The sequence below is a fragment of the Narcine bancroftii genome, chromosome 4 (assembly GCF_036971445.1).
Source record: "Narcine bancroftii isolate sNarBan1 chromosome 4, sNarBan1.hap1, whole genome shotgun sequence".
Lineage (NCBI taxonomy): Eukaryota > Metazoa > Chordata > Chondrichthyes > Torpediniformes > Narcinidae > Narcine > Narcine bancroftii.
In genome coordinates this window covers 245607739-245630186 of record NC_091472.1, presented here as the reverse complement: position 1 = coordinate 245630186, position 22448 = coordinate 245607739, and the positions used below count along the sequence as shown (strand labels likewise).

Genomic DNA, 22448 nt, shown 5'->3' with positions numbered 1-22448 from the left:
ATAGCTCTAGCCGTAGCAAAAAAATGTATTATGTCAACCTGGAAATCGGAAGATAATCTGAAAATACAACAATGGTATATAGAAATGAATAAATGTATTCCATTAGAAAAAATAACATATAGTTTAAGAAATAATATTGAAATATTCGAACAAGTATGGGAGCCTTACATTAAATACAATAGCGAAAACCTACCGGGGACAAACATTACCTAAGTTGATGGAAGGAGAAGGAAAGAAAAGAATGGACTCAGTAGAATTTCTGGCGTAATTTTGTTGAATGACAACATTGTCTGACGGGTTTAATGCAACCTAGATTGTATACCTAAAATGGATGGGGGGGGGGGGGGTGGGGGGGTGGCTTGGGAGGAGGGGGGGGGGGGGAGAAAAAGTCACTGTATATGTGTGAAAAAGAAAAAGTGTATATCATGGCTAATGTGATTTATGGTGTGAAAAATAAAAAATTTTAAAAAAAGAATATGTACCTACATAATAATATTAACTAAAGCACTCCTAAACTGTTCACGATCCTTTTTTGGCTGTGAAGATCCATCATATGTTGAAAGAGCCCCTCCACCTGTGCTGCAACCAGAAGTTCCAGATTCCCAAGCTTTATTTCTTTTGCGTTTTTGAGGTGGAGAACTTCCTGTAGTAGAGACAGACAATTTGAAATTATTCATTAAAATTAAAGATAACTTGATCCTAAATAGTCCTTATGCAGCAAAAGTTATATTTGTTGAGATTATAAATTTAAAATGTTAAAAATATTAGTCAAAAGTGCCAAGCAAAGACAGTCAGCTTGAAAGTTGTAATTATTTTACTCAAACACATTCCATCACACACTATGGTGCACTCTCTCACAAGACAAAAAGCAAACTAAATGCAGCAGAAGACAAACAGAAGTACAGGCCTCCTTGCAAAACCTAATACCCTTGGAGGGTGGAGCCAGTGGCTAGGCTGAAATCTTATATCCTTTAAAAGTACTTCCCTGGACATAACTTGTTCCAGCTCATTTGCATGACCTTATTACAAGGTTCTGTCAGTGTCATACAGCACAAAACTAAACCTTCACACTGTGTCCATAACAAACCTTTTCCCCGCACCCTTCTATGCCTTGCATGTTCACATGCCTGCCTAAATTTATCTCAAACATAGTGGGGTTTTTTTTTTAAAACTTTATTTAAAATTTTATAACATTAATAAAATAGAAAATTACATTTAAAAAGAATAAAAGTAAGATAATAAACCCCCCCAATAATTATTACACAACATTAATGACCTAACTTAAAATTAGTCTAACCCCCCCAAAATAAAGAGTGAAGAATTAATAAAATGAACATTATATACAAGAAAAAAAAGCCCACTTACAAAAAAAAGATAAAACATAACAAGATACTAACAAAAAAAAGTTATCAATACTAAAATATCACACTTAAAAACATATTTAAATCAAACTTAAATGCATATATTTAACAAACGGAGTCCACTTCAACCTATAAAAAGACATCCTATCCTGAATTGAAAAAGATATCCTTTCCATAGTCAAACAGGATTTCATCTCCAAATGCCACCTATCTAAAATTAATATATTTCTGTCTTTCCACGTAAGTGCTATACATTTCTTGGCCACAGCTAAAGCTAAATAGATAAAGGAAATCTGATAATCCTTTAAACCTAAATCAATTAGTGATTGCATATTCCCTAATAAAAATATATCAAAATCTAATACAAGACAGATATTATATAAACTATTAAATGTAGATTGAATACCTTTCCAAAACTGTTGCAATCGATCACAAAGCCAGACAGTATGCAAAAAAGTATTAGCCGTCTGGTCACAACGAAAACAGCAATCCGACTTATTAAGGCCAAACTTTTTTAGTTTCTCCGGTGTTAAATATAACTGATGTATAAAATTATAATTAATCATCGCTAATCTAGCATTAATCAATTTCTGAATACTGTTTTGACAAATTTCCATCCAGGCTTCTTCAGCTATTGTAAAACCTAAATCTTTTTCCCATTTCAACTTATCTTTATCCCAATCTTTTTTACTTTCAGTTTCTTGTAAAATACAATACAAATCAGATATATATCCCTTTTTTGGTATTGAAAGTACATATTCCTCAAAATTAGAATCAGGCAGTAAGATCATATGACGACCACATATCTGTTTTACAAAAGATCTTAATTGATAATACACAAATACAGAATTTCCACTAATACCGAATTTCCTTTGTAATTCATCAAAGGAACAAAAGCATCCCTCAGAAAAACAATCAGATAAGTTTTTTATTCCCTTCTTTTCCCATTGTTTCAGGGTGATATTGGAGACTGTAAAAGGAACAAGTTGATTATTATATATTGGCAATCGTCCAGACCATTTATTTTTGAGCCCCAATTTATTAAGTTTACTTGTCCATAGATTCAATAAATGCTTCAATGTTGGTACATCATAAGTTCGTAATAAATTTTTATTCCATCGAAACAAAAATTCATGAGGAAATTTTTCTAAAATAACCGCCATTCCTACTTTTGCCCAACTGGGCGGATCATCCATATTCATTAATGCACCAAGAAATTTAAATTGAGCTGCTTCATAATAATGCTGAAAATTTGGTAATCTTAAACCTCCAAATTGGAAATCCCACATCAACTTTCTCATCGCTACCCTTGGAAATTTTCCCTTCCATAAGAAGTCTCTAATTGCTTTATATAAATCCTTAAAAAAACTTTTGTTTAAAAAATAAGGAATTGATTGAAACAAATATTGTATTCGAGGAAAGATATTCATTTTTATAGTATTAATCCTCCCTAATAAACCCAAAGGTAAATCCTTCCACCTAATCAAATCTAATTTAATCCTTTTTATTAAAGGAAGATAATTAATTGAATATAAATCTTGAAATTCCGTATTAACATTAATTCCTAAATATTTAATTTGTGTAGTCCATTTCAAATTGGTAATACTTTTATATATTGAATAATCATCTTTACAAATTGATAAAATTTCACTTTTGGCCCAATTTACTTTATAACCAGATAACTGACCATAATTTTCTAAACATTCTTGAATTGCTGGTAAAGAAATACCCGGATCCACCAAATATAAAAACATCATCAGCAAATAAATTAATCTTGTATTCCTCATTCAAAAAAACAGTGGTTTCAATTTCACTACCACCACCTCCTCCAGCAGCATGTACCAGACATCAACTCTCCCAAAAAAATCTCCTTTAAAACTCCTTCCTCTCACTTCAAACCTATCAAATAGTAGGAGTATCAAAAATTATTCTTATGATCTATCCTGACTCTGCATCTCAATCAGGTCACCCCCTCAGCCTCCTTAGCTCCAGTTTAGCCTATGCAGGTACTACTCATGAATAAATTCCTCCACTTCAGGCAACATCCTGATGATTCTCCTCAGTAATCTCTTAAATCACATCCTTCCTGTAGTATGATGAACAGAACTGCACATAATATTCAAAGTGCAGTTGAACCAGTGTTTTGTAAAGTCACAACGAGACCAGTGTTTCACAGGTAGGTATCTTCTTTGATCATCCCCTGGGATCAAGGGTGACTTAACTTCTACTTCAGCTCAATGGATTTTGAGATGATTAACGAGGCCAAAGTGGTCGCCAGTCTCTTCCACATTTGGGTGGAGAGGAACCCAACAGGGCAGGTTTGTGAGGTGACAAGCTCCAAATACCAGTATGCTGAACTTACTTGCACTCCTACATGGATTCAAGGTAACTAATACTGTAGGTTGCCAAAGGCCCCTTGGAGAACTTGTGGCTCGGAGATGCCCAAGGGAGGTTGCATTTCTAAAAGAAGCTCAAATACAAGGCCCTCCAAGTTTGGGACCGAGACACATTTTTCCCCTTTATTTGCCCCTGTGCTCCACAGTTTTAAATTTGTAATGAAACAATTCACATGTAATTAAAGTGCCCATTCCAGATTTTATTCAAGGATATTTGTATACATTTTGATTTGACTATAGAGAAATTATGGCACTTTTCATACATGGTCCTTGGGGCACCATAATGACAATTATACACTTTATTGTCATTATGCTGGTATACCAGCCAATGAAACATGATTAGCATCGACCGGAATATAAAATAGAAGACAATAAACACATACAATTTTTAAAAAACATACACAATAAATCATATGCAATAAGACTGCAATATTCTAAAATAAATTGTTAAAACATGTTTGGGATAGTTGGCTTCACAGCTGTTTGTGAGCATTCAGGTATATTTAATTGCTTCATTGGTGCTGGAAAAAGAGAGTGAGGCTTGCTTTGAAGCTTTTGATCACTATTGGAGTCTGTATTTGCCATTTTTCAACACGAGGAGCAGAGCTGTGCCAATAAGAGTCAAAGAAACCATTGAGAGGCTAAAAAACAAGAATAAAACAATAAGAGACATTGCTCAAACTTTAGGATTACCAAAATCAACTGTTTGAAGCATCATTAAAAAGAAAGAGTATAATGGTGAGCTCAGTAATCGCAAAGGGACTGGTATTCCAAGGAAGACCCTGCACTGCTGATGTCACTGGAATTCTCATCATAATGAAGAAAAATCTCCAAAAGCCTGTCTATCAGATGAGGAACACTATTCAAGAGGCAGGTGTGGATATATCAATGACAACTCTTCACAGAAGACTTCATGAACAGAAATACAGGGGCTATACTGCAAGATGAAAACCATTAGTTAGCCACAGAAAGGAGGGCCAGATTAAGGTTTTCTATTAAGTATTTTAAAAAACCTACAGAATTCTGGAAAAAGGTCTTATGGACAGATGAGACCACGATTAACTTGCATCAGGGTAATGGTAAAAGCAAAGTGTGGAGTTGTAAAGGAATGCCCAAGATACAAAGCATACATCTTGCAGCGTAGCCTCTGTATTTCTGTTTACGAAGTCTTCTGCAGACAGTAGTCATTGACACATCCACACCCGCCTCCTGAAGAATGTTTCCGATCTGTTGGACACGTGCTTGGGGGTTTATCTTCATTATGATGAGAATTCTTCTCTCACGGCAATGGAGGTCTTCCTTGGAATACCAGTCCGGTTGCGATTACTGAGTCCATCAATATCTCCTTCTTCTTAATGATGTTCCAAACAGTTGATTTTGGTAATCCTAAGATTTAGGTGATGTCTCTTACTGATTTTTTTCCTCGTTTTCCAGCCTCACAATGACTTATTTGACTTTCATTGGCACAACTCTGGTCCTTATGTTGAAAAATGGCATTGACAGACTCCAAAGGTGATCAAAAGCTTAGAAGCAAGCCTATTTCTCTTATACCTACACCAATTAAACATACCCGAGTACACACAAACACCTGTGAAGCCAAACATAACGGTGCCCTGAAATGAGGGTACTATGTATAAAAAGTGCTGCAATTTCTACATGGAATAAAACGTACACAATTAACCTAGAATAAAATCTGGAATGTGCACATTAATTACATGTGAATTATTTGATTACAAATTTGAAATTGTGCCACACAGGGGCAAATAAAGGGAAACAAGTATCCTTGTTCCAAACATTACTGAAGGCACTGTATATGCTTGAATAAATTCCTCTGTCCACTTCTGTTATATTTCAGACCTAAACAGTGTTTGTTTCAGGAATCTAGTTCCAGGCATGCAAATGGTATACTCAATTAGGGACCCAATGCTGGGATATTTGGTTCACTCATTTTTGAAGTTGGTTGGGAGGATTTTGTGGAGGGATGGCTAGTGATTTTCTTTTTTTTTTCAGTGCTTTAAGTTGACTGTTATAACTGGAAGCAAATAGGAAGTCACTAATCACTGTTTCTCAGTAGATAATGAATATTGTGCCAGATTTAATGACTTAATCTCAATACATTCTTTACTACAAGTGACCAAAATGCATGCATTCCCACTGAAGGTGGTGGGTGCATTCACTTATTGGTGGCTTCTAAGATATGAAAAGCATTTCACCATAGAACTTCATGGTCAGAGAATTGTTGTACAATAGGGCAGGTTTGTGAAGAACCTTTGCCTTGTGCATGCTGATTGTCAGGCCCACCCTCTTGTATGCTTCAATGACAGTATGGATCTCAACTTTCAATGTTATCCATATTGCATATTATCACCCAATGACAAAGCCTGAGCTGACCTTGGTTTTAGAATGGAGTTGCTCAGCTTCTCATGAATTCTATGAATTAGCTCCACTTGTGTGAGCTAGACACTGGTAAGGCCTCTCTTGTAGTGAGCGCAGTTTTGTGCTCATTTAGAAAAGATGTGCTGAAGTTGAGAAGGTTCAAAGGAGGTTCACTCGGATGATTCTTGGAATAAATGTTCATCATATGTGGAGTATTGGACAGCTCTCGGCCTGTATTCATTTGAATTTAAGAGAATGAGGGCAGATCTTGTTGAAACATTTTGAATGTTGAAAGGCATGGACAGAGTAGAAGTGGAAAGGTTGTTTCCCATAGTTGGAGAATCTAGGACAAAACAGCACAACTTCAGGATTGAAGGGCATTCATTTAGAACAGAGATGTATAGGAATTTCTTCAGCCAAAGGGCGATAAATCTGCGGAATTTGTTACCTCAGGTGGTTGTGGAGGCCATGTTACTGCATGTATTTAAGACAGATTGATAGGTTCCAAGACCACCGCCAGTGGGCTGATAACGCCTCAAACCGTGCATCTTGGCGCCTCACAGTTTGGCGGGCAGCAATCTCCTTTGAAGAAGACCGCAGAGCCCACCTCACTGACAAAAGGCAAAGGAGGAAAAACCCAACACCCAACCCCAACCAACCAATTTTCCCTTGCAACCGTTGCAATCGTGTCTGCCTGTCCCGCATCGGACTTGTCAGCCACAAACGAGCCTGCAGCTGACGTGGACTTTTTACCCCCTCCATAAATCTTCGTCCGCGAAGCCAAGCCAAAGAAGAAGAAGCCAAGAAATCAAAGGTTATGGGGAAGAGGCCAGGAAGTGGAGCTGAGTGTGAAAATGGATCAGCTCATGATACATGGAGGCGCAGTCTCAGTGGGCTGAATAGTCCATTCTGCTGCTGTCATATGGTCTGAGGGAGATGTTTACTGGCAGCAAAGGGTAAGGATGTGGCAACAATTGAAAAGAAGTGCCAGGGAGATATCATAACTCACTTAAAAAAATACCAAGTAGAATACAAAATTTCCAATGAAGCAGGAAAGAGAGTACAGGAATCAAAACCCCTGTGATTTTAAATGGAGTGTGGGAATTAGCACTTTATGAACCAGATGCCAAATCTTGAGGAATTCCAAACAGTCAGCATATGAGTTGGATGTAATGGTTAAAGCTGCTCCCTGCATTTCTGTGCAGTGAAGATCACATTGCATGACAATATTATCTTAGATCTCAAGTCACATGGATATTGCTTACCAACACAGCAAGGCTTTTTTTCTGCTGCCTTTATAGTACTGTACCTCAAAAAGCAGAGCTACTCCACCCTTTATCTCTTCTAAATATGTTATACCCCGCGATCTTTCATTTTCAGTACCAATCTTTCTGCAGCATTTCTTAGAAAACATGACGACACAAGGTTCCTTACATTAATGTTCTCATTTCCCTCAATTTATTATACAGTAAACACTATGCATTTCTATTTGTGGAGTTCAACTCATTTCTAATATTTGTTCTTCTCACTTTTGATTTCACCAACTTTTGAAATTCCCACAACTTCATTTATTAACAGAATCAATTAGTCAGTCAGTCCTTAGTTTAGTTTGCACAACTTGTTTTCAGTTTCCTTTATATTTTGGGGTGTTTCTAGTTTAAAGCTTTGTTGCCTTCCTATTTACTATCTGCTTTCACAATCAACTCATTCCAGCTAAAATTGAGACTTTCATTCCACTGATGATGCTGTAGCCTTGTCCCTCCACTCCACTGTATCCCACCTGGAAAACAACACCTCATCTGCCAGACTGATGTTCATTGACTTCAGCTCGACGTATAATACGATCATTCCCTAGAGGCTAGTGGAGAATCTATCCTCACTGGGACTCACAACTCTCTCTGAAACTGGATTCTGGACTTCCTAACAGAAAGACCACAGTCTGTCGCACTGCAGAGAAGAGGTGGAAAATCTCATGAAATGGTGAGAGAATAACAACCCAAGTCTCTTCATGGGCAAAATGAAGGAAATGATTGTGGACTTCAGGAGGAGCAGGGACGAAAACCCTCCACTATACATTAATAGCTCAGTTGTGGAGAGAGTAGAGAGCACCCAGTTCCTCAGAGTCTACTTAAGGAGTGACCTATCCTGGTCACACATCTCCTCACTTGTCAGGCAGGCACAGCAGTGATTGCACTTCCTGAGAAGGCTGAGGTGGGCAAGGTTACCAGTCACCATACTCTCAACTTTTAACGGGAGCTCTATTGAGAGCATCTGGCCAGCTGCATTACAATGTGATACATTTGCTGTACAGTATCAGATCAGAGGACAATTCACAAGCCTACAAGTAGGGAACAGAGGATCACTGGGTCCCCTACCACCCCACACGCATCATTATCCAGCTTCTCCCATTGGGAAAAATTTGCAGGTGCGTTAGTACCAGAACCACCAAGATGAGAAGCAGTAACACTGCTGAACGATGATGAACTGCTCATACAAACCTCCATGACTCCATTTATTTAACAATAATACTTATTTATTTTAAGATTTGTATTACCGTACTGTGCATTTTTATCATTTGTCTGTATATGTGTTTGAAGTGTTTTGCACCAAAGTTCAGAGAACATTGATCCGTCGAGTTGTACAGAAAAAAAAAATCAGATGACAAATAAACTTGAATTTGAACTTCTCAGTATTGATACCAGTGACCCTGAAAATGGGGGTGTCAACTCTATTATAAATTGTGAAAACATCAAAATTTATCCAATATATTTTGTCCATTCTTGTCTCTGAAGATTTCAACTTACTCAGTAAATTGCATCGTTCATCCTCATCCTCTGTTTGCAGAAAGAAAGAGGGTGTGGATGATTTCCACAATGGCTTTGACCGACTCTGAAAAGTTGCATAAATAGAGTTGTCACTTCCCTTTGGAAGAATTTCTTTCTTTTAATACTTTATTTTATAGTTTTCATACATGTAATACATAAACATTCATTTACAGCCATCACTTTAGTACAGATCAACTCTGACTACAAAAGAATTACACCCCTTCCCCTTAAAACTAAACCCTCCCTCATCACAACCCCAAAATAAAAATCAATCATTATGTATACAGGTACACGATCCTTTATCCAGACATCTAAAATCCAGAAAGCTCCAAAATCCGGCAAGTGGGGAGAGAGGCAGCAGCGTGAGACGGGCAGCCAAGGTGGGGGGGGGAGATCGACAGCGCGAGTCGGGCGGCCAAGGAGAGGGGGGGGGGAGGGGGAGACTGGCAGCGCAAATCGGACAGCCAAGGGGAGGAGACAGCAGGGTGACTGGAAGGGGATGGGGGTGGATACAATAGCACAATTTGATGGGCTTAAATCTGGATTTTCAAAATCCAGAAAAATCCGAAAATCAGAACACACTGTCCCCCAAGGGTTCCGGATAAAGGACCGTGTACTGTATATGTTAATACTGAAGAAAGAAAAAATATTTTAAAAGAATTTACTCAACAGTTAAGCAGCTAATAAAAATTATTTGATAAATTTCTACTCTACTTGTACTGATACATTGAACTAAGACTATAACATTGCTAATACATTGAACAAAAACTATCCCACTTAGAAATATATATATATATATATATATACACACACACATATACATATATATATATATACACACACACACATATACATATATATATATATACACACACATATACATATATATATATATACACACACACATATACATATACACACACACACACATATATATATACACACACACACACATATATATATACACACACACACACATATATATATATAACACATTAATAATAATGTTTCAAAGCAATATAATGTCATTGTTTCATGTCAAGATTACATATTTAGCAATTTTTTTTTCAAAATTATGACTAATAAAACTGAAATAATAAGATACAGACATTTTGTTGTTTACTATTTAAAATTTATTATAATATTAATGAAAAAGAATTATGCCAGGGATAGATAGGTTCAATGTTCCTTTTATTGTCACACAATAATACATTAAAAGTGTAACATACATTGTTTACTTTAATTCAGGGGTTCTCAACCTTTTTCTTTCAACTCACATATCACTTTAAGTAATCCCTGTGCCATTGGTGCTCTGTGATTAGTAAGGGATTGCTTAAGGTGGATGTGAGTGGGAAGGGAAGGTTGAGAATCACTGCTCTAGACCCAATTGTTACTTCAGTATTTTGCTTGAGAAAAATTGTCATTGGCCCATTTCCTTTGGAGTTATGAAACTGTGCACATAACGAATCAATTTGGAATGATTAAAACAGTGGTTTTTTCTTTCCACTCATATACCACCTTAAGCAATCCCTTACTAATCACAGAGCACCTATGGCATAGGGATTACTTTAAGTTATATGTGAGTGAAAAGAAAAAGGTTGCGAACCACTGCTTGAACTTTTGTCTGCCGTAAGGCAAAGAAAGAATCGCTATGAACCATGGTGCCGCTAATAATAGGAGAAAGAGAAGCAAAAGAGAGTCCTTTCAGAGACACTGAGTGTCCATGGATTCTCCTCCAGCATCCCCACAGCCTCTGCAGCCACACAGACTCCAGCTCGATCCATCGGCTAACCGAGCACCAGATCCAAACGTCTGATACAATCAGGAAGCGGACAAGGCTCTTCAGGAGTCCTTCTTGCCCTCAGCACTCTACCTAGTCTCCAGCAGCCTACAGCCTGTGTAGGACCTGCCTCTGCTTAGACCCTCATTGGTTCATTGTTGTGGTCACCGTACTGTAGGGTCATCTCCCATGCTTCTGCTTCTCAATGGGGGTGGGGGAGGAGGGAAGGTGTTATCCCTGTTTCAGGTGCCCTGCAGCAAACCACTGCTCCCCTGAGTCTGCAACCACTCATGGTTGCTGTCAAACATAAGCACTGCCATCTTGAGCACAGACCCCGCAGTTGCAGGATTTTACTTACAAACACAGTCAGCTCCCATAGCGGGCCATTTAAAGCCTGTTGGGAGCCACTTATATTAAGGCCGAAGAGTTGGATCCTGCAGAGCAGCACTGTCTCACCATTCTCCAGTGTCCACAGCAGCAGCAGTGCAGCCGATACAGCAGCTCTGGCAATATATCTTTTCTTTTAAATAAACAAATCAAGTATTGGAAATATTTTGTCTACTTTGGTGCTAAAATAATCTTCATGATTTTCAAATGTTCTCATTTTATGTATTTTAATTTTCACAAAGTCAAACTTACTGCACTGTCTCTCTAGCTGTGAGGTGACAATAGAACACATGTTAAAGTTGTTAAATGAGAAAAGGAAAATTGAGAAACTGCAACAAAGGCAACAAAAGATTTGATATACACCCCAAAGTAGATATGCAAGAAGAGTGAAACACAATGGGCTGCAGATGCTTCCGCAATATCTCAATATAAAACCATCAGCCAGCTATCATCGTCTCCTATAGATGCTGAAAAGACTAGCTGAGTTCCTCCAGCATTTTTGTGTGTTTAATACAATTGCAGCGTCTGCCACCTACAGTTCAGTTGACTGCGAAGTCTCTTCAAGGGATGCTTGCCCTGAAGAAGTTCTCCTCCTCCTCCTCTCTTTGAAAGGAGTTCTTTGAGAGACTCTCAAGCTCATTTACCATGTTTCCACAGCCATATGTCCTTTCTAACTATTTGCCTCCACCATTATTTAGATTTCAGCTCCAATTCCAAACCTTCCAGTTTGGCCCACAGTGCGATATCTGGTACCTGGACTGCATGGACTCCTGCAGGCTTTGATTTTCCCACCATATCCTATGAACTACCCTCAGTTCAAAACACAGGTAACAGTAGACCCTCACTCTCTCACTACCACAGCTCCGTACCTTACTCGCAATAATCTGCCACGGACCTCTCCTACACCTCACCCTCCACTGGATCTACGCATTCAATGCCCATTTGGCATCCATCAAAGAACAGAAGCTCACATCCCTGGAAACTGCCGCCTTGGGGACTCCCACACGGGTTTCCACTTTGGCCCTGGCGGTTTACAGGACCAAGCTCCTGACATGGCTCTCTAACTTAACCTCCAACATGAACTTTCACCCTAAACCCACTGGCCCACAGGTCCAAGCCTCACAAGCAGGTTTCCGCTTCGGCCCAGCAACTTCAGGATTGAGCCTCTGACGTGAATTTTCACGCTAATCTCAGCAACTGACAGAACCAAGCTTCAGACACGGGTTTCTTCCTTGGCCCAGGCAACCAAAAGGTCTGAGCCTCTGTTGCAAACACCTCCCCTAGCTCCAAAAGCAAATGGGCCTCTCTTTTTCCACCCTCTCACTTTCCCAAACCTCCCCATTCTCCCTTGGACCCTTCCTATCCTCCCCCATCTGATCCACCCCACACCTCCCTTCCCCGACACCCTCCACCCTTTTGAACCTCCCCCCAACCCCTGCCTGGTCTTCATCATCCCTCCGACCTTCCCTTCTCGAAGACTGAATGCTCTGTCCTCAGTAGAGGTCTCACCTTCGTCCTCCATCACCCACATGAGTTACACGCATGCCATGATGTTGAACTCTTCTTCCATTGGCTCCATCTCCATACTTAATTCTACAACCACGATTCTCCACCTCACACCCCCTCCCCCCCATTAAAGATCCTTTCTCCTGCTTTAAAATACCTTCCTCCTCCTAAACACCTCATTCTGGTCTTCTACCTGCTCTGGACCTTTATATATCCAACTGCCCATGGTTACCCCTTTAACCTGTAGAAATTGGGACAAATCAAAAGAAAAATTATTGAGGGTGAGGACAAGTTCTGCCACCCAGAGGAGGGAGATGGTGCTTGATTCTATTGCCTACAAAGAAACGAAAGGCTTTGAAGCCTTAACTATGGGGAATGGAAGTGTATAGGGATTGGATATCCATGGTAAATGAGGCAATCGAGTTCAGTAAACAGGTAATTGTTGAAGTAATGCAGGGTGTGTGGTGTCCCGGATGTAGGTGGGGAGGACTTAACCAGGGGGACATATCAACTTCACTACTCCCATCACTCATTCCAATCTCACCCCCTCGGAACACCTGGCTTTCCACTCTCTCTGCACCAATCCTAACCTCACCATCAAACCTACAGTCAAGGGTGGTGCTATTGTGATCTGATGCACTGACCTCTATCTGACCAGAGCCAGACGACAACTCTTAGACTTACCACTCCAACAGGACCCACCAAAACTCATCAAACCACTTTATCATGCACTATCTCTGAACTCATCACCTCTTTGGCATGGACTCCAACCTTATTGTTTCCCAACACCATCCTGCCCCTTTCTACCTCCTACCCAAGATCCACAAACCCAATTGTTCCGGCAGACCCATCATGTCCATGTGCTCCTGCCCCACCGAATTAGTCTCTGCTCATCTCGACTCTGTTTTGTCCCTCCCAGTCCAGTACTCCCCACCTATATGTGGGACACTTCACACACCCTCCATCACTTCAACAACTTCTAGTTCCCTGAACTTGATCTCCTCATATTTACCAAGGATATCTAATCCCTATACACTTCCATTCCCCATAATGAAGGCTTAAAAACCCTTCATTTCTTTCTTTCAATAGAACCAACCAGTCTCCCTCCATCATCTCCATCCTCTGACCGGCAGAATTTGTCCTTGACCTCAATAATTTTTCTTTTGATTCATCCAATTTCTCCAGGTTAAAAGGGTAACCATGGGTACCTGCATGGGCCCCAGCTATGCCTGCCTTTTTGTTGGCTACGTGGAGCAATTCATGCTACAAGCCCCCTCAACTCTTTCCTCTGCTACATTGATGACTATTTTGGGGCTGCCTCATGTAACCATGATGAACCCATTGACTTCATCCACTTTGCTGCCAACTTTCATCCTGATCTTAAATTCACTTGACCCATCTCTACCAACACTCTCCCTTTCCTCGGTCTCACCACCTCCATCTCATGAGATGAACTCTTGACAGACATCCTCTATAAATCCACCAACTCCCACAGCTACCTCGACTACACCTCTTTCCACCTTGTCCTCTGTAAGGATTCCAATCCATTCTCTCAATTATTTCATCTCCATCGCATCTGCACCCGAGGTGAAGACTTCCAGGCCAGATCGTCAGAGATGTCCTCCTTCAAACAACGTGGCTTTCCCTCTACCACCATCAATGGCACTCACCCGCAGATCCTCCATGACCCGTGCATTTGTCCTAGCTCCCTCTGCCCCCATACGCAAGGACAGGATTCCCCTTGTTCTCATTTATCACCCCTAAAGCTTCCGCTTCCAACACATCTTCCTCCGTCATTTCTGCTACCTACTAATTGATTCCACCACTTGATACTGTAACAAGCCCAAAGGACCTCAAAACCCATGAGCAATAGACATTCACCAAGATAAGTAGTTACTTAAACAGAAGTTGTTTTTAATTATCTTTAAACATGAAAACAGAATCAAACTTTAACTTATCTCTATTATTTTAACTAACCTAACTTAACCCCCTTTAATTCTAAGCACACGTGTATGTAATGTGTGTGTACATTTAAGAAAAGTTCTTTGGTTCACAGATCAATCTCACTTTTCATTCTTCCAAGTTCTCTGGTTGCAGGCAATTCTTATACTGTGCACAGAATTTAACATGTATAAAGTTCACCAGGCTTTGGTGCGCGAAAGGTAAATGTTTACTGCTCTCTGCAAACCTACAAAGAACTTTCCTGAGAGATTTGTTGTTCCAGGATTTCCGCAACTGAGGTACTCCATTAGTCACCATTATTCCATGAACCAAAGGACAAATATTCTTTGTAAAAATAGAACTGGTTAAACCTTGTATAAAAAAAGGTAATACCAGAGGCTGACAATAAACTATAAAATAGCCAGAAAATTTAGAGCTCAGAGAGATGCATTGACTTTCAAGGCATGCTGCTTCATCACATGAACATCTCACCCTCAATTTCTACATTAATTTAACAATTTACTATATTTTCACATCAATTTTCTATTAAACATGTTAAAGAAAGTTGTAAACTCGTTTCCTGTACGTGATTGTGAAATTATTTTCCCTCACCCACTGGCAAGCTAAAGTAATGTAATGGCCCAAGATAGAAGTCCCAGTTCAGCATAATTTGACCCACTAACTTCAACATTCCAGTACAATCCTGATTGTATTTCTGCCCAGTATTTGTCACACCATCCTTTCCTGAACTAAAAGACATTGGGCTCTCAGCAAACAATTCCCAGACCTTTTTCAATGAGTTCCTTAAACTGACTTTGGAAAGTGTGGACACGATGAAATAACCACACTAGGTATTTTGTCCTCATCATCCGTGCAACCTTTTAAAAGCCCAAATCTCGCACTCAACCCGTGCTGACGTCACATGGCCTGTTCAATGCCTTATGTGAGCTGTAGTGCCACTATAGCACGACTACAAAAGAATCAATAATCAAAATCCCCGAGAATTAAACTTTATAACTGACTATACAATTAAATAACTGAAATATCATATCTATATAGTGAGCTACATGTATAGATGATTTGCACAAATCAAGGCTGACCATCTGAATTGAGATCCAGGACTCATGTTAACTAGTTATACACTTGCACCTCATATGCATTTGTATTCTGTTTGTAATATTAATTAAAAAAAGAGAATTGGAACCATATCAATAATCCCAATAGTGAAATCAAGAAAGTTCAAATAATCACAAAAACTAAATTTCAATTATTTCCTTGAAATCAGTCCGGTTGTGCTTTTATCGAGGTGATCATTTTATTCCATTTTGCTCAACTTATTTTCAAGCAGAAACCAGACAGGCTTGCATTTAACCAAGCTCTCTCTGCTGCAGAAACTCAGCAGGTTGTGACAGAGTATATAGATATGTTTTTGGGAGATACATTGGAAAAGGTTTGTTTGAGTAGGTTACATACAAACAATTTAAAACAGATCTTATTTTAAATACTGGAGCTCTACTAATGCTAAACATATCAGCTCCACAGCTTTTGCAAGAGCTTTGAAGAGTGCTCAAGAGACTTCACTAATGGATTGTTGTTTACAATATGCAACAGATGAAAGATCTTGCTGGAGCCGCAGATTGTCTGCAATAGAACTTGTTGTTCTCGGAGGGTCATGTGGTTTTGCAAGCAAAGAGAGAGTCAAACAGGCTTTTCTCTCTGTGTCAGAGAAAGACACACACAGAGATTACTTGTACAGTGGTACAGCCAGCAGAAGTAGCTGGAACTGGATCAGGACAAGCTGGCAAGCTTATGGAAAGCCTTTTTGGAAGACAGCCTGGTCAAAGCCTTTGTGGTTCATGCAAGAGGAGAGGACTGGCTGTCTAATGTTTCATTTGGAATAAAAAAAATAAAAAAGAACTCTGTTGTGACCTGAAAGAAAGAGGTTATCATCTGGAGAACCCTAAAGGGGAAAGTTTTGTCAGCAAGACATTGGAGTAGCTGATGGAAGTACATCAGTTGTGGATGTCCTGGAACAACAAATCTCTCTCTGAAAATCAACAAGAACCTTCCTGACAAGTAACCATTTACCTTTCAAGCACCAAAACCTGGTGACCTTTATAAATGTTAAATTCTGTGCACAGTATAAGAATTGCCTGCAACCAGTGAACTTGGAGGAATGAGAAGTGAGATTGGACTGTGAACCAAAGAACTTTTCTGAACTTACACACACACAACATACACGAGTGCTTAGAATTAGAAGGGGGTTAAGTTAGGTTAGTTAAGTTCAAGTTTGATTCTGTTTTCATGTTTAAAGATAAGTAAAATCAACTTTTGTTTAAGTAACCATTTGTCTTGGTGAATATCCATTGCTGCTGGATTTTGGGGTCCTCTGGGCTTGTAACGGGGTCAAGAGTAGCAGTTGGAGGAAAAGAATGATGACATTTTGGGTCAAAGCCCTTTATCAAAGCTGTGGAAATGTAGTCCACAAATAAATTTCTATAATGATCCATGTCCAGAATATATATTGCATTAAATGTTAATTTCTTAATAACCTACCACAGGTAACTGGGGTAAAAATGATATTTGACTCCTTGGTAGCTTTCCTTTATTCTGTTTCTGAAAAAGCAAAAACAAATTCTAATTGTTTAATTATATATTCAAATAAAATCATGAGAAAAGTAAAAGCCTAATAAATATTGTAGCAACAACGTTAAAATAATACTGAACAGCACACCAAAGTGGTCTTCCTCAATGGAATTTGAGTACCGATTCCAAATTAGCTTTGACCTTTTTGGGGGAATTTTATACTTTCTATAGGCTGAAAGAAAAATGACCATCAATACTACCTGATCCCACTTCTTTAAAAAAAGATGGCCAACAGCCAAAGCCACCAATCACTCGGAGTTACCTTTCAAGAGCGTTGACTCCAGCGTTGACCCAGTCCACCCATCTGCAGGAGATCACAATACGATGCCTCCAATTCCCTCCAGAGTCCTGGCCGCCCTTAGGCCAGAGCTTCCCACGATGACTCTGACCACATTGCTCCCGACTCAGACTCCAACTGTTGTCCTGATCTCACTGCTGGATCCAACTCACTCATTCCCCTTACTGCTACTTAACCTTCCCTATCCCCCTACAATTCTCCCTTCCCCACCCCATCTCCCCCTTTGACCCCTCTTCCCACCCACTCACTTCATCTGCCCCTCCCTCTCGGGTTAACCCCCCTCCCACCCTCCTCCTCACCACCTGACCCTCCCACCCTCCTCCTCACCACCTGACCCTCCCACCCTCCTCCTCACCACCTGACCCTCCCACCCTCCTCCTCACCACCTGACCCTCCCACCCTCCTCCTCACCACCTGACCCTCCCACCCTCCTCCTCACCACCTGACCCTCCCACCCTCCTCCTCACCACCTGACCCTCCCACCCTCCTCCTCACCACCTGACCCTCCCACCCTCCTCCTCACCACCTGACCCTCCCACCCTCCTCCTCACCACCTGACCCTCCCACCCTCCTCCTCACCACCTGACCCTCCCACCCTCCTCCTCACCACCTGACCCTCCCACCCTCCTCCTCACCACCTGACCCTCCCACCCTCCTCCTCACCACCTGACCCTCCCACCCTCCTCCTCACCACCTGACCCTCCCACCCTCCTCCTCACCACCTGACCCTCCCACCCTCCTCCTCACCACCTGACCCTCCCACCCTCCTCCTCACCACCTGACCCTCCCACCCACCCTCCTCCTCCCCTCTGATCTCCTCAACATTCATTCACCCCTGCCAACCCCCTCAGCCCTTCACCTCCTCCCTCCAACCTCCCATCTCCAAACTGTGACCTCCCCAACCATCCAAATCCAACACCCTCCACAACACCAATTGCCTCTCTGGCCCCTGCTTGGTTTTTTCCATCCCCTCTGGCCTTCCCTTCTCTGAGACAGAAGGGTTGGTCCTCAACAGAGGGCATACCTTCTTCTCCCTCCACCCACACCTTGATGAGATCCACACACTGGGCTCACTTCCATAACCATGACTCTCCACCCCCTCCCCCCACCCAAGACCCCTTCTTCCTCCTCTTGGACTTCTCATCCTGGCCATCTGCCACAAAGACATCAACAGTGTCAATTTCACCACTCCCCTCTTGTATTCTAACCTTACCCCTTTGAACACTCTGGCTTCTACTCTCTCTGCAACAATCCCAACCTGACCATCAAACCCTCACATAAGGGTGGTGCTGTTGTCATCTCACACACTGAGCTTTACCTTGCTGAGGCCAGACGACAGCTCTCAGACACCTTTTACCTACCTACCCCTCCCACAGGACCCCACCAAGGCACATCAACCTCATCACATCTGGTCACCTCCTTCCACGGCCGCCAACCTTATTGTCTCCCACTCTCGCACTGCAGATACCCAACCATCTGGGCAGACCCATTGTTTCCTCTTGCTCTTGTCCCATTGAACTAGTTTAATCTTATCTTGACCATCTTTTCTTCGTTAATCCAATCCTTCCCCATCTACATCGACCATACCTCACATGTCCATCAATTCTTCAATGACTTCAGATTCCTTGATCTGGACCGCTTTCATGATGGATGTCCAATTGCTTTATACCTCCATCGCCCATACAGAAGGTCTCAAAGCACTTTGCTTCTTTCTGGACCAGAGACCCGACTAGTCACTCTCTACCATCATCATCTCCACCTGGCAGAACTGGTCCTCATTTTAAACAACTTCTTTCATTCTTCCTCCAAATCAAAGGAGTAGTCAAAGGGTACACTTCACTTGTATATTCACAGGACTGATTTACTGCATCTGGTGCTCCCTTTGTGGCCTTCTCTACATCAGAGAAACCGGTCGCAGATTGGCAGATCACTTCGCTGAGCACCTCTGCCACAACAAAGACCTCCCAGTGGCCAACCATTTCAATTCTGAGTCACACTCCCATGATTGGAGGAACACCTTATTTTCCGTCTGGCCACTTTCCAGCCAAATGGCATTAACATTGATTTCTCTGCTTTCTTCTAACAAGCTTGTCTTTTCTTTCCCCTCTTCCTTTAAAGTTTTCCCCTCCCTTCCCCCTCCACCAACTAAGCCATCTATTTGTTGCTCTCCCCTCCCTCTTCTCCAATCATCTCCTTACTTTGCCAACCCTCCCTACCCTTTTTTTGGATGCCCACTGAAACTCTTTCATTCCTTGATGAAGGGGTCAAGTCTGAAATGTAGGCTATGTATTTTTACTTTTACCTTTGCTACATAAAGGACACTGTTTGACCAACTGAGTTTCTCGAGCGTTTTGTATTTTTACCCCAGCCACGCCTGCCTGTTTATGGGCTTTGTGGAGCAATCCAAACTGCAAGCCTACACAGGTAAGACCCCTCAATTCCTCCTCCATTATATTGATGGGCTGCCCCATGCATCCGCTTCAACATCCTCTTTGCAGCCCTCTTTCACCCTGATCTCAAACTCACCTGGTCCATCTCCAACGGCACTCTCCCCTTCCTGGATCTCTCTGTCTCCGCTTTCCACAGACATATATCACAAACCCACCAACTCCCACAACCACCTTGACTACATTTCCTCACACCTGTCCCTTGCAAGTATTCTATCCCCTTCTGTCAATTTCTCCATCTCTACCTCATCTGCTCCCAAGTTGAGGTCTTCCAGTCCAGATCTTCCAAAATTTCTGCTTTCTTCCACAAACATGCCTTCCCTTCCAAACTCAGTCCTCACCCACATCTCCTCCAATTCCTGCTCATCTGCCCTGTCCCCAGTGCAACAAACATAGAATCCCCTTTATCCTCACCTACCATCCCACCAGTTCTGCATTCAACACATTATCCTCTGGAATTTCCAGTACTTAAAACAGGATCCCACTACCAGATACATTTTCCCCACTCCTCCCTTCTCTGCCTTCCATAGAGACAGCTCCCTCCGTGACTCCCTCATGCACTCATCCCTCCCCACCAATCCCCTTCTCCCTCCTCCATCTTCCCCTGTGGCCGCAGGAGGTGCCACAAGCATCCACACTTCCTCCCTCACCACAGTCCGGGGCCCTAAACAGGCCTTTCAAGTGAAGCAACACTTCACTTGTGTATCCGCAGGACTGATTTACTACATTCTGTGATCCTCTGTGGCTTTCTCTACATTGGAGAGACTGGGCGCCAATTTAGAGATTGCTTCGCTGAGCACCTTCACTCCATCCACACCAGTGCCAGAGACCTCCCAGTAGCCTACCATTTCAGTTCTGTGTCAAATTCCACATTAACCTGTCTGTCCATAGCCTCATGTACTGTTCCACCAAGACCACCCACAAATTGGGGGAACAACAAATTGAGTTGATATTGATATGCAATTGGGAAATTTTTTTGAGAAAACTAATAAAATGTCATGAGGTTACCTGAAGAAGAACTAGAGCACATATTGAGATTTATTACATCTTCGTCTAACTTGAACTTGCAGATAATACAGTTGCATGGATTGATAGAATTACAGAAGGAAGTATTGGCAAAATTTTCACGCTGGCAGGCTTTAACTAGTGGGAACTTAAATGTAGTGCAAAATGACTGGTATCCTGTGGATGAAAATAAAAACTAAGTGAAATAAGCAGCCAGCAAAATTGAAAACAGGTGCAAGGCTACAAAACAAATTTAGACTCTTGGGGGGAGAAGTTAAGAAGTCTCTAGTAGAATAAACAGAAAACTAACATCTTGAAAAAAGTTGAGCAACCAGAGAAATAATTGTTTTAACACATAACATTCAGAGGTGTTTTAAGGATTTCCTTGGATTTAATAAAAGCAAGTGGAGAAAGACTTGTACACTCTACAGCACACTTATGTATTGCAGCGATGATAAAAACGTGCACAGAAAAGTTAGTAAATCACAAAAATCTGTAGACACCGTGGTTGAAGTTTTAAACAAAAAACCACAAAACGCTGGAGAAGCTCGAAAGGCCAAGTGTTGCAAAGATAAAGATACAGAGTGGACATTTTTGACATTACCGACGTTTCGGGTTTGAGAAACATGATGTTCTTTGGTGACGCTATCCCGAAATAAAATGTTCTTTTGCATCGACTACTGACCACCACCACGTTCACCCTCCATGAATTCAGGTCGGGAAAAAGCCTTGCAAAATCTTTACAAATAATTTTCTATAACTTGCCGTTTTCTTTTTTTTTTAAACATCATTTTATAACTTTTTTAACGATCGGGTTCCTTTGAACTGCTGAATGTTGGCAACATCACCGTCAATCTGCCACACTAATGACCAGGTGATCCGGGTCTCGATTCATGCAGCTCGCCCGAGGTTGCAGTGCTCATCCCCCCTCGCTTCCTTGAATGAGCACCCGAGAGCGAGGCGGAGGCAGGTGTGCCCCCGCCCCCCGAGAACCACTCACCTTCTGCACCGCCTCTGGGTCCGGGCTCTCTTTCAAGCAATGGCACGAGGCTTCCTCCATCCCAACCCGCCGACCACCTGGTCGGGAAGCGGCCGCTGCAAACAACAACCCCCTCCGTCGGGACCTGGGACCCACGCGGCGCTGGGCTGGGATTTGGGGAGTCGGGGCGAGACCCGCCCGGTCCCACAGGACGTGCTCGGTACGGTTTGGAGTTGACCTCGCGGTTTCCAAGGGAACGAGTACCAACAAAGCTCTCCGGAAACAAGAGGCGACCGCACGAGTCCTCCAAGACTGCCTTTCACCTCCCAAATGAATACCATGGTTACCCTTTGGCTCCTCTCCGTGCTGCGTGGCCTGCTGTGTATTGCACGTGGCTCTTATTCTCTTTCCACGGGAAATAACCTTAAGCTCTTGTCCCTATTTTTATATTCCCAACCTTCACTCCAAAGGTCCTTTTGAAAAATTGTGCCCAACATGTTG

General features: G+C 41.6%; 1 protein-coding gene across 9 annotated transcripts in view; it reads right to left on the bottom strand.

The window, feature by feature from the left end:
- Positions 1-22194, bottom strand: part of dnah7 (dynein, axonemal, heavy chain 7) — a 359684-nt gene extending 337490 nt beyond the window's left edge. For 7 of the 9 annotated variants that reach the window (XR_011356527.1, XR_011356526.1, XR_011356528.1 and 4 more), the window contains exons 1-4: positions 21969-22194; positions 17129-17188; positions 8938-9022; positions 487-643 (exon numbers count right to left, since the gene is read on the bottom strand). Coding sequence is in view for 6 of the 9 variants with exons in the window: in XM_069934600.1 (XP_069790701.1) it covers positions 487-643; positions 8938-9022; positions 17129-17188; positions 21969-22028 (362 nt within the window). In the remaining 3 variants the exon portion in view is untranslated. Of the gene's footprint in view, positions 1-486; positions 644-8937; positions 9023-17128; positions 17189-20971; positions 20998-21968 lie in introns of those variants that run through there. The other 2 variants (XM_069934604.1, XM_069934605.1) reach the window with 2 other exon arrangements.
- Between the last annotated feature and the right edge of the window lie 254 nt (positions 22195-22448).